General features: G+C 37.0%; 1 protein-coding gene across 1 annotated transcript in view; it reads left to right on the forward strand.

Moving 5' to 3' along the window:
* The window catches only part of INSR (insulin receptor), a 110397-nt gene extending 97881 nt beyond the window's left edge, over positions 1–12516 (forward strand). Inside the window, exons 18-21 of the mRNA XM_075314765.1 lie at positions 355–514; positions 859–988; positions 1269–1403; positions 2337–12516. Coding sequence (XP_075170880.1) covers positions 355–514; positions 859–988; positions 1269–1403; positions 2337–2664 — 753 coding nt within the window. The 3' untranslated portion in view covers positions 2665–12516. The remainder of the gene's footprint in view (positions 1–354; positions 515–858; positions 989–1268; positions 1404–2336) is intronic.
* Positions 12517–13306: the final 790 nt, after the last annotated feature.

Here is a 13306-nt window from a genome sequence, read left to right on the forward strand (position 1 = left end):
ATCCTTCGGATTGAGTTTACCTTAGACCAATTTATAAGTTTCCTCCTTCCTGCTTTGGCACCAAAACTGATGGGCCCGTGATGCACGGGAGGGTGTATAGGCAGAGGGGAGGGGTTACACTTTTTAAAGTGTAATACTTTGTGTGGCCTCCGGAGGCAGAAGCTATACACCCCAATTGTCTGGGTCTCCCAATAGGAGCTAGAAGAAAAGGAATTTACGGTAAGTAAACAAAATTCCCTTCTTTTTTAATATTACTATTATTATTAATAATAATAATAATAATTAATATTATTATTATATGAATCAATACTATTTGACAGAATATTTTCTGATTCCCACCTTTCTTCTGTCCAGAATAATCCTGGTCGGCCAGCCCCAACAATTGAGGAAATGGTTCAGATGTCAGCTGAGATTTCTGATGGGATGGCTTACCTCAATGCCAAGAAATTTGTACACCGTGATTTAGCTGCCCGCAATTGCATGGTTGCTGAGGATTTTACAGTTAAAATTGGAGGTAAATTATTGATCACATATTGTTTCATTTTATCTTTATCATAGAAGGTTCATTAGAATTTCTAAGTCAACTTTGCCTTTTATCTACTCATTAAAGAGTTCTCCGCGTGTGTGTGGGTTTGAATGTTCTCCCCTAACTTTGTGTGGTTTTCCTCCCACACCCCAAAGACCTACTGCAAGGGAATTTAGATAATGTAGAATATGCTTGGAGATAGGTAGGTAAAATAGATATTTCATTAGTTCTTGATTTATTTGTTTTTTCCTGCTCCTTTCCTCATAATGCGTTTTTGGTTGTTGTTAGTCTAACCTGCCAAATATTGTCATTGTGCTTTTTTTTTGTCTTAGATTTTGGGATGACCCGCGATATCTATGAAACTGATTATTACCGTAAGGGAGGAAAGGGTCTGCTACCGGTGAGGTGGATGTCCCCTGAATCTCTCAAAGATGGAGTATTCACCACATTTTCAGATGTCTGGTATGAACCTCAGTGTCCGCACTTTATTTCTTCTGTTAGGTTTTCTTCTCTAGAAGGTTACATAATATATATTTTAATATTTAATATATTTTAAGTTTGATTTTATAAGTTTTACAGTGAGATGTGGCCCACATCTTTATTAAAACCTGATATTGCTGATCTGTCAGGTTTTTTTATTTAAACAGTAACGCCCTAGTGAAATTTATTTATTATGTTTATTTCTTTTACTGTAGATGTAGAACCACCGGCACACAAAAAATTGCAACCATTTTTCTTTCAGGTCCTTTGGTGTAGTGCTCTGGGAAATAACAAGTTTGGCTGAGCAGCCATATCAGGGGTTATCCAACGAGCAAGTGCTCAAATTTGTTATGGATGGAGGCTTCCTTGAACGGCCAGAAAACTGTCACCCTAGACTGTAAGTTTTAAAGAGGTGCTGATCAAGAAGTACATGTACACATGAGATACATTCACACCTATTTGTCAGCTGGCAGACTTTCCTTCTTGTTTCTGATATTGTGTTGAAATCACACTGAGAATATAAGTTCTCCTTCTGATCTATTCCACTTTTGCCTGGGGAACAGCCAAAGAGATGAGGTTGACAATTGTGTCTTGCTGTTGCCAGTACAGAGTCAATTGTCATACAGCTACACACAGGATATTGAAGAGAAGGCGGGAGATATGGCTGTAGGAAGGAATGGAGATTCGTGCTATGAAGAAAAAAATACTGCCTGCATGGTCAGAAATAGAAGTTACAGTTTGCATTCTCCCCACGTTCCTTTCAGACTTAGGCTATGTGCACACGCTGCGTTTTTTTGACGCTGCGTTTTTGGCCGCTAAAAACGCACCGCGGCAAAAACGCATGCGTTTGTACCGCGATTTGGTGCGTTTTTGATCTCTGCGTTTTTCTGTGTTTTTTCCAATGCATTGCATGGGGGGGAAACGCAGAAAAACGCAGGAAAGAATTGACATGTCCATTTTATTTATTTTTTTTTTAAAGCTCAAAAACGCAGCTTAAAAAAAAAGTTGTGTGTGGACAGCAAAAATGAAAATTCATAGACTTTGCTGGGGAAGCAAAGTCATGCAGTTTTGAGGCCAAACGCACCCGAAAAACGCCACGAAAAACGCACTGTGTGAACTTACCCTTACATAGGCACATAAACACTTCAAGTAGTGGTCCCTGTAATAAATATAAAGCTATAGATTGCTAATTGGTGAAATAATGTGGGTGATATAAAAAATGAGCAGGCTATAGCATCAGTAACTCGTAGAGAATAGATTCTGCTCATATACATGACGTAAACAGAACTCGTGCTTGCTTGTCATTTTAAGTCTGTCTCCTGTTTTTCAGTCACAGTCTGATGCAGATGTGCTGGCAATATAATCCCAAGATGCGCCCCTGTTTCTTGGAGATAATTCAAATGCTGAAAGACGACCTCCATGCTAGTTTCCAAGAGGTGTCCTTTTACTACAGTGACGAGAACAAGCCTCCGGAATCCGATGATACGGACTATGATCTTGAAAATATGGAAAGCACCCCTTTGGACCCATCGTCATGCTCACTACGGGATGAAGGACCGCGAGGAAACCTCTATGAGGAACACATACCCTACACTCACATGAACGGGAGTAGGAAAAATGGACGCATTCTCTCCCTCCCACGTTCCAGCCCATCCTAACACACAGAGCTTTGCCCTCTGAAAGTTAACTACCCTCCGTCAAATCTCAGGACAGAACTGTACCCATGGCTAGAACATCAAAACACCAACGCCCTCTTCAGGTTTTGAATGTTTCATCGTCCCACTGGGTTCTTGACTGTATGGTCTTGTGTGCTTTTATTTTTTTTTTTTTATCACTTGACAGGCGGACTATTGGGCGAAACCGAAACTGTGAACAGACATAACGGAAGGAAACTCCATCCTTTTCACCTCCACTTCATTGCCTATTTATTTGCAGTGGCTTCTCATATTGGCACAGTAAATGTGTGCAATGCTAACAAGTGGGAGAGAAGTAAATGCTTTTAGATGACTAAGGCACACACACCTGACTTAATATAACTGATGCTCTATCTTTACCTGTTATGGATTAAGGGTAGCTACACCTCGGTAGAGCGATCTAAACCCAGGTCCTGGGAGTCTCTAATTCAGCTTTCCCATACAAATCAATGGGAAATAACTTGTCGAAAGAAGTGAAAATATTCTGGATATAGACCAGCCAGTTTTACCTCAAGTGGAACATCTAATATGGTGAAGTTCATGTACCTTACATGTTACCCCATCTACTCATTTTCCTGACCTGCTGAATTGTCACTACAGTAAACATATCACTTGTACATGAGGGTCATAGACTGTGCCCCTGTACACATGTTTCTTCTGCTACGAATGCGTCTACTTTATCGTTGTTCACCTTGTGGTCAAGAATCTGGAAGGTGCTGATGGGGCGTTTTTTTGCTTGTATAGCTGATACAAACCTTTTGGGATGGTTGTGATTTGTATGTCAGATATGTTTTTAATCAGACCAAAAAGGGAGCAGTCTCTTACCATCCCTTTTCCTCTGCATCACAACCTCAATTGCTTGTGTGCCACATAATCTGTACTCACAACAAAGGTTGGGTACAGTCATTGCGTTATCCTGAAAATAAGAATCAACTTTTTTAGTATCCAGAATTTTGCAAACGACCGGTCTTCATATTTTAATGTAAGGATTTTATTCATACCAGTAAGCAAGGTAACTGGTCACTAACGGCTTCTGTGGTTTGTGTAAAAGCTTCTTATATCAGGTCTTGCCTGATGTGAACTACAAGTAATATATAGCAGTTGCTTATTTTCATGTATACGCGATATATATATATTTCTTTTTTTATATATAACCTCTGATGGTAAAAAAAAATTCCCTATTACAAGGTATAATTATTGGTTAAAATGATTTCAACGACTAAATTTATGAACGGAACGAACACAAAGTATATTTATATATATTTTTTTCTGCCTTTTTTCAAAGTCAAATACCTGGATCAGAAACTTTTACATAGTACATTCTACAATTTTGCGTTATTCTGGAGATTTCTTTATTTTAGGTGTGTTGGAATTTATTGGAAATGTTTTTGGTTGAACACACAACATTGTAAAAGATGCACCTTGTATTAATGTGAGACAAAAGGGCAGTAATAATATTCACTCTTTAGCTCATTTATTGTCATAGCTCCTTGGGTTAGTAACGTCATTACAATGCTTTGTGAAAAATGTAGGCGTACACATTAGGGCAAAGTTGAAAGAATACAGCGATTTTGGCAAGACCGCCTGGCTATCTCAATACGGGGAGCAACTGCTTCTCCCTGACACAGAGGAAACTAAGGATCAGCCATGATAAATTTTAATGGCGTTCCTTTGTTTTCACAGGAGAGAAGTTGCCGATGGCGTTGTCTGGCCATAGCCCACTATTCCCCTACTCACTGTAAGCTCATGCACTCTTTGTAACTGAGCGCGCATGTGTGTTTTGAAGAAAAAGCTGTTTAGACTGTATGGGCACCTTTTAGTCACCTATTATCAAAAACCAACATAAAATAATGGGATTGTAAGCTTGCCAGTGCTGCCAATGTAGCACAGTTTATTAGAATGCCACTTTTCATAGCTTTTTGTATAGTTCTAGAGTAGACTATTTGTATGCGTTCATTCTCACATTACTGTGTATAGTCTCTAGTGTTATGATGTGCACCTGAATTTGGTGGTGTCCTCTTAAGCATTCATGTATGGCACTTTGCCCAATTCAACCCTTGTTTTTGTACTATAAAGTCCTCTTATTGAGCGCTACTGCTTTCCCAGATATTTCTCTTTTCACATGTAATTAACCTATTCTTTGTATATTTCCTTATTACTACACCTGCTGTTATGTTGTACTTTTGATCTGCGCTGCTGGAACCATCTACAGGATTACGTAGGTCCATAAAACCCTCTACAGTTGTAGAATACGGTGTTTAGTAAGGCCCTGTTCACACTGCGTTTTCTGACCAAGTTTCCCTAAAAATGTAATTTAGACAAACCCTCGATCTGACCGTGACACGACGGGAGGTCAAGTGAACTAAAATTGTGGGCTTTTGTTTTTTCTAAGTGTCCTTTTATTAAGATGGGCACCGAAATGTAGACAACTTTTCTTCGCCAGTGTGAACAAAAGTACGTTTTCAGAAATTGAACTCTGTTCATATCACTGCAGGATACGGCCCTTTTAGTGTTTCCATTTTTGGAAGAATTTGGCTCAAGCGGAACTCCTGAAATGCAGAAAATGCCATGTGAAAAGGGCCTTCCCTTCTCCTTTATGTCCTGTATCGGACTTATAAACGCTGGTACTTCAGTCTATACACAGTCTAACTTTCCTTATGGAAATCACGTGAGAAGTTTGTATTGCGGATTAAACACAACTTGTCTATGAGGTTGAACTTGGTACCACCAGTTGGAGTGTAAGAAGTTGAGTTGTGTGCCGTTGTGTGGCAGACTGTCATGGACTACTTTTGTGTCCAGGTTTGTACTCGTTCCAACAATGGAAGACAAATCTTCTGTAAGTAGATGGCAGAGGTATGCTGCTTTCTGTTCATAGCTTTCTCATGTGTTCTTTTTTTTCTATATCATTGTCTTGTCTTTTGTAGGGACTTATCTGAGGAATAACGGTATATTTTCCACTATGTACAAAAAAAATAAAAAATCCCCCAACTGTTTTGTTAACACTACCACACTTCACTTTTCTACTAATATACTTAACAGGTCGCCTATTAGACAATCTTAAAGGTAAAGAAATAGTATTCAAATAGTATTCAACATTGCTAGAACTGATCTTTAGGTCGCCTGAAATGATACCTTCTATGAAATCGGTTAGTTTCCACTGCTGTCTGCCATTCTTTTATTGTAAAAGTCCCATTATTTCATGACAACATTCAGCCTTTTTTACAGTGCCTAAATTCTTCATTACGCCCTAATATATGTATGATTCATCCCCGCCCCTATCAAAAATAAAACTTTAAAAAAAATCCTTGTAGTAAAAATATATATATATAATAAAAAATAAAATAACAAAAAAACATTAAAAGGTAAAATAAAAATTACAAAAAAATACACTACACGTTTAGTGGAAATGGCAGAAATAATCGTATATATTGTTAAGTTACTTTTTGTAATTCTACAGATTTTTCTTAAGAGAAAATTGTATTTATTTTAATATAATGAAGATCACTGTACAGAAATTAGCTTTGATAGTAAAAAAAAAAAAAATAAAAATCTCATTTTCTCTCTATAAATATATATATATGATAAGCGCATGTACATTTTTTTTTTTAATGGATGTGAGAGGCTGGAGGAACGTAATTTTATTTTTAATCTGTGTTTTGTGTTAGCACACTATCTACCTCAATATATTGTACATCGATAAAGTTAACCCCTGTTGTGCTGGAAGACAAGGGTATTTATTAAAGCACCTCAAGATTTTTAATTTTTTTTTTTTTCCATGTTAAGAACTCTGTGTAGTCAGAGGGACAAAAATGGTTGAAAGAATCAGTCTGGGCTGTGAGCACTCCAGCATGTAACCCATTCTAGGATTTGGCAATCTTTAAGTTATTCATCCATAAAAGAGAAATGTTCAACATTTCAATGATAATGTTTTTGTAAATGGCTATTGATATTGAAATTCCGTATATTGATTCGGTTTGATAACAAAAAAAAAGTCAAGATGTTTTCTCTGTATATCACAAAATCCCTCAGACAGACCGTTATATATAGTGTATAACTTGTATGGTTAATTTTTTGGGCCAGTGGAGATTACCATGCTTTTATTCACCAATATCAACCTGTATATGCTTCTATATTTTTCAGATGTATTTTAGGTTCTTTTTGTTCTGTTTTTGTGTTTTGGTTTTTTTTTTTTGTTTTTTTTTTAAATGGCAGATGGCCCCAGTTTTTAATATGACTTAGAAATCTTAATTGTGGTTAGGTAAATTTTGTAATTTTAATGACTTTTAATTGAAAATAGCACACATAGTGCATGAATTTCGTGCAAAATAGAAATGCATTTTTCTATATTACTTTTTTTTTCTATCTTTCTTAAAGCGAAAAGTCATATTTTCCACTAAAATGTATAAATCGTAGAAAAAATGTCAGACATACATACATTCATTCATTTTGAGACGGTTCAATGTACATTTGCGCAAGAAAATTAGCAGCAAGCAATGAATCGGCTTAAAACATTTGGAAACTCCAAAGTATGCCCACAATGATGAATTTAAAAAGAAAACAAAACAGTTGAACACTTTTATAAAATATACTTTAAAAACAGAACAAAGTAAAGGATAGGGTGCCCCCACCCCCCAAAAAAAGCACCAAAAACTAGATAAAAAAGGCACATTAAATAATGAATTGGACACATAGTGTTTTAAATAAGGTTTTCATTTTGTAATTTTTAAATTTGACTTAATTTGGAAAAAAAAAAAATTGTATCAGGAGATCTGACACATCTATTTTTTTTTTTTTTATTCTACTCTGCTGCCAAGTAGACTCAAATTCCTTATATCATAAAGCCACCCATAGATGCATGGCCCAAAATCACATTCTGAGCGGACATTGCTCAGAGATCTTGTTTCCACTATCCTTGGTAAAGGGCCATTGATATAAATGATGAATTATTTAGACTACTGTGCCGTTTTTCTTAAAGAGGTTGTGCACTACTTGTACAATCCCTTCTAATGTTGTATACCCCTGTTTTAAAGTAAATAAAACAAAGACAGGTACTCTTCTCCTCCACCAGCACCATACCAGCAATGTTGAGCTCTTGCTCTCCAGGCACTGGCGTGACATGGTTATGAAGCGTGAACTCTGCACCTAGTCAGTGCTCACTAGTGGGCACACCTTGAAGCTCGGACATCCCAGCAGGGAGATGTAGTCCACGCAACCCATTCGCAGCTGCAGTGCTCATAATGTCACCCAAGTATTGGGAGACCCAATGTCTGAGTGGGCGAATACCTGTTGTGTTTTTAGGGTTTTTTTTTTAATTATTTTAAGAGGGGGAACATAGCATCTCTAAATGGTTTGGCCAAGTAGCAGACCGACCTTTTTTAGAGGTTGCCCTGCACTTCAGTAAACATGTCAGCCCATTTATTCTGAAACGTGGCATATATCTGAGTGTACAGATTCCACTGGATACAATTTTGTCTCTCAGCCATCTGCTTACCTGTCTTCAGAGCATAACATGAGGTATTAGACATTTTTCACTATTCTACATGCTAATATAAGAACTCTCCCACAGCTAAATCGCGTTGTTCTTATTACATTTTCAAGGTCAAACACCTTAGTAATTTTACATCCAGTCTTACATGACAGAGACTTGGAACTGTCCCGTGAGTTAATAAATTAGCCATTATTTTATACTTAAGACAATTTATGTATTTCTTTTATAGGGTAAAGAAAACTTATTGGGTTGCAAATACCTCTCGAGGGGTATAACAAATGAACAAGAAGGCACTTCTCTTCACCTTAGTTCTATTGCGTATTGTCCAAGAACTTCCCACCCTTTTAGTAATAAAGTACATCTTTCTTTAAATCTCCAATCCTCCCCTCTTTCCAATTGAAGTCTCGCTTTCCCCATAGTCTCTTTCACTTTTTCTTTCTTTATTACAAGGAAATAAACAGGGTGTTCTGCACTTATATCAGCATGGCCACTTTAATTTACACATGATCTTTTTTGATCATGAATGCAAGAAGACATGATTTGAGTCTGCTAGAATTCTGCATGCCTAGCTACAGATTCTTTACCAAAAAGCAGTCCGCATAATGGCCAATGGTCAAGATTTTCGACAGATAATTGATCTACAAATAGATTTCATGTCTTTTGCATAAGTATTAACATCTACGTTCACCAAGTTTGACTAATATAAAATAGTCCATTTTGGGGATATTTTTCAGAAAAATAATAGTGATGAGCTAGTACTACCGTGCTCGAGTGCTCGGTACTCTTAATGAAGAGGTCGGAGGTTTGGATGGACTCTACTTCGGTTCCAAGTATAATGGAAGGCAATGGGGAACTAAAGCATTTTTCCAGAAGATTTTTCCATTATACTCTGTACACTAGTCGAGCCCGTCCGAGCATCCAACTGCTTGTTATGAGTACCGAGCACCCGAGCATGGGAGTGCTCACTCAGCACTAATAAAGAACTACTATGATAATGACATTGTATGTGAATTATAGTACCTATAAATGGTTTGAGACATATACACTGCAGTGCTATATGTGACGATGTAGCAACACGTGCACTGTTAGGGTGCTGTGACTATATCAAATACTTAATTTCAGTTTTCTGTAACTGATGTGAAAAGATTATTTTTTTTATAATACATCTAAGAAAAAAACAACCAGCAGGCCCTTTATAATTATGGCTCTTTACTTGCTATCAGAGGTCCCAGTGCAGCGTAATACACATCAAAGGGAAAGTCACATTTTTGGGTTTTTTCTCTGTACTTTCCGACAATGGTTTTATGTTCATGAGGTGCATACTCAAGCTGAATTGTTCTTGCTGGGGAAAATCTGAAACTCTTTTTGAGCACATAGGTAGCCATATGAAATAAACATGGAAAGCACCATCAGTAACGTTTCTTGGAAACTGCTACTTTACGGGAGGGCAATTAAAATAAGATGCATGTTACATTCCCTCTAAATGTTTTAAGTGAACAGTCACTGTTGCTGTGATCAGAAATTGGTTCCTAATTTTTACTATTGTTTTATTTTAAGGAGGGTATGTTTTAGTTTCCTCTTTTTCCCTCATTTTTTTAAAATTAATATTATTTATTACATGCTGGGTACCTGTTTTTAAGCTCTTTGCCATAAATCCGTAAGTGCGCCAGAATTTTAGGACAAGAACAGGTAATAATTTAGGTTTTGCTAAAGGATGAAATCCTGAGGCTTTAATTACAAGGAATATTCCTTGAAAAGCCGCAGTAGTCTAACAGACTCATTGTATTTTTTCATAGTGCAGATAAAAGCAGATTTTAGTTTTTGCTTTTAAAAATATAAAAGAATGCCAGTGATTAAATTGGCTGTATCGACTTTATGCATTTTCTGTTGTTTCTGAGCTAACCAGTGAGCACAGCCTGAATTGTTTAAAGCATTTGATGATTTTTATTTTTCCTGAATGTTGTGCGTTCCAATCCACGATATTGTGGTATTGGGTGTGAAGAGTTTTTCCTTCACAGTACTGCAGCTTTTTAATTGATTGCATGTGGTACCCGGGAGCGTCTTTCTTGCAAAGTTATGTTAAGTGCTTGTATTGTTGCAGTATAATTAATGTGAATGTAATTATAATTATTTTTAATGTTTTTTTGTTTTTTTGTTTTTTTTCCGCCGGTTGATATTAGCTTATTAGAAAATAGAAAAAGAAAATACAGATTTACCTCTTGGATCTTTTAATTAAAACGTCAACAAGATGTTGCTAGTTGTGCATTTTTATTTTTTTTTTCTAGTGTGGCCAAAGTCGCCTCTACTTCCCGTATGATCTTGTGAAAGTGAGGCACGTGGCTGATTTCATCTGTTCACTGCTCATATACTTTAGCAGAGTATGTTAATAATTTACTTGTGTTGCCTCCTGATATAGGCCTTAACTGATCTCTCCTCCAACTTTTAATGTGGAAAAATTGGCTATAGGCTGTTTGTTTTTTCCCCCCCAAAAGGAGAGCACTGAAAATCTCTGTGATCAATACTTTTTTCTCTATGTATATCTATTATATCTCTGTTAAAGGAAAACGCCAAGCAAACTGATCCAATATCGTGCTCGTGCAGGGCCTGAGGGGATAGTGCATGACTCGGGAATTATTTTCTTGTCCTCGAGATCCTTCTATTGCTCTGCCGCTCTGGTCTTATGCCGTCATACGTAATGTATCGGTTTCCTTATGGCTGATTTCACATCTCCGGTATTTTACCGGAAGCTGTATCCGGCACAAATGCAGTACAGTTACATTCATTTACAATGGCAGCGCGGTATCATGCGGACACATGCTTCATACACAACCATATGTGTCTGCATGGTGTCACGCTTCCATTGTAAATTAATGTAAGTATACTGCATTTGTGCTGGATCTGGCTTTCGGCAAAATACCGGAGATGTGAAACCAGCTTTAAACACCAGAATAATGTCCAATGCAACATTATATTTTTTTAATTGTTTTACCCTTCCTGTCATAATTTTATGTAAAGTTGCACCTTATGAGAAATATTTTGCTTTTTCCCTTACATTAATCTTCCCCCAAGGACATAAAATTAACTTCTTTTCACTGTCTGTTACTGGAAAGGAATTACATCATTTAGGGGAAGTGCCACTAAACAGAAATTCAGATAGTTTGATTACTAAATGTGAACAGGAAGCCCCCTTCCATGTTATCGGCAGACTTGCATTATCCTTACTGCCTATACCTAGATGCCTACAAGTTGTCAAACTACTGGCCCCAAAGGGAAAAATTGTGGTCAATTTGGAATAATTCAGAAATCAGCGTGGCAATATGCTGATTGTGCCGTATGAAATCGAACTCTGGCCAAAATACACAGCTTCATTTACTTGTCTTCATAGCCTCCCTTCCTGTTACATGGACAACTGCTGCTTGGCTGTTAACATGTATTCTTTAAAATTGCTGTCGATTTTTGAATACCATTAAGGATATATACTACCTATTCAATAGTACCTTGTATTTCATGGAAACCAGATTACATTCGTATAAGGGTCTCTTCTTTTGGTTTTCATTTAGATTTTTTTTTTCCCCTCCAATTTTTCCTGCCAAGAGACCAAATGTGTGACCTTTTTGGATATTTTGTGTAACATCACAGATTGTGCTCCCCATGTGTGACAAAAATGTTCAGATTATCAGGAGTCTCAAGCATTCTGGATGACAACTGTTAAGGTCGCATCTAGTGTCTTAATAACACTAGAAGTCCCAGAAATTTCGAGCTCCATAGGGTTCTGTCAAGGGAGGAATTTGGGTGAAGACTGCTAATGGAGTCTGTTCTTTGGGATATCCACAGACGGTGCTGTGAACAGACTCCATTAGCAGTTATCACCCAAATTCCTCCCTTGACAGTTCCAATGGTAGAAATGTTAAATTACCCCTCTCTGGGACTTCTAGTGTTAATATATATGTTAAGACAAACTACAGCTATACTTTTATTGTAACAGCTGACCCATTAAAGTAGCCATGGACATTAGATATTTGTTGACTGATTTAGCCAATTTTGGTGAGATTTGGCAATATCTCATCTAACGCCTATGGGTACCATAGGCTTCATTCACATTACATTGTTCAAGCATGGATGTCTCTGTTCCCTGGTTTTATATAAACTCATAGTTTTCTTTATTTTTAGTGTCATAAATCAGTAAAAAAAAACAACCGGAGGGCCTTGTGATATTAAAAGGCAAAAAAAGGTCCATTTGATTTAATATTGTTAAGCATTTTCTTTACATTAAAACAAGGGGAACAAAGATGTGAGGTGGAATGACCTAGTGTGGATGTAGCTGTGATCTCCCAAGAGTTTCCTTTGGCTCAATTATCTTTGTGCTTCACTGAATCATCACTACTATTTATCTGTGTGCTGCTATCAGTCCAAGTACCCATAAACCGTGGACACTGATATTATTTATAATTATCCTTGGATGTTAACTAGAAATGTTGTCTTGTGAATTATTGGCTTTCGGCCTCATCTCACTCACTGCCTTTCTTCATTCTGCATCTTTAATGACTATAAATGTGATCTGTGTAAATTAAGCATTTGGGATTTATTTTTTTTAACAATTTCAATGTTAAAGGCCTGTAGCATTTGACTTGGATTGGTTATTCTAAGACCGGTTTTGCTCGGCTGTGATGCTGCTGCACTTAGGCATTCTTATTAAAGTTGCAACATTTGCCTTCCCTGTGGTTCTACTGAACATTATTACTATAAAATATTGTTTTTTTTGGAAACGTGGGGGTCTTGGATTTGATGTATTTCAGATGCTACATACAACTGCATCACAAAAGTGTGAAACCTGCCTGACTCTGCAATGTTCCTGCCAATCACAATTAATGTATTGTCACTTTCTGTTTCGCCTCTTCACTACTTTTTGTAGTAAATGGGTTGTTTTTTTGTTTGCTGCTTGTTTGTGCTTAAACCCTGAGAAAATGTTATTTTTACCTTCTATTCCTCCCTTCCCACCGTCATCAAATACCTCATTTTAACTCTTCATAAGCTGCCAGAGGAGACTTGTAAGGTTTAACCTTTTTTTTTCTCGCTCTCTCTGGTAGGGAAGTGGTTAAAATTCAATGTAAGGATCAA

The sequence above is a fragment of the Anomaloglossus baeobatrachus genome, chromosome 1 (assembly GCF_048569485.1).
Source record: "Anomaloglossus baeobatrachus isolate aAnoBae1 chromosome 1, aAnoBae1.hap1, whole genome shotgun sequence".
In the NCBI taxonomy this organism is placed as follows: Eukaryota; Metazoa; Chordata; class Amphibia; order Anura; family Aromobatidae; genus Anomaloglossus; species Anomaloglossus baeobatrachus.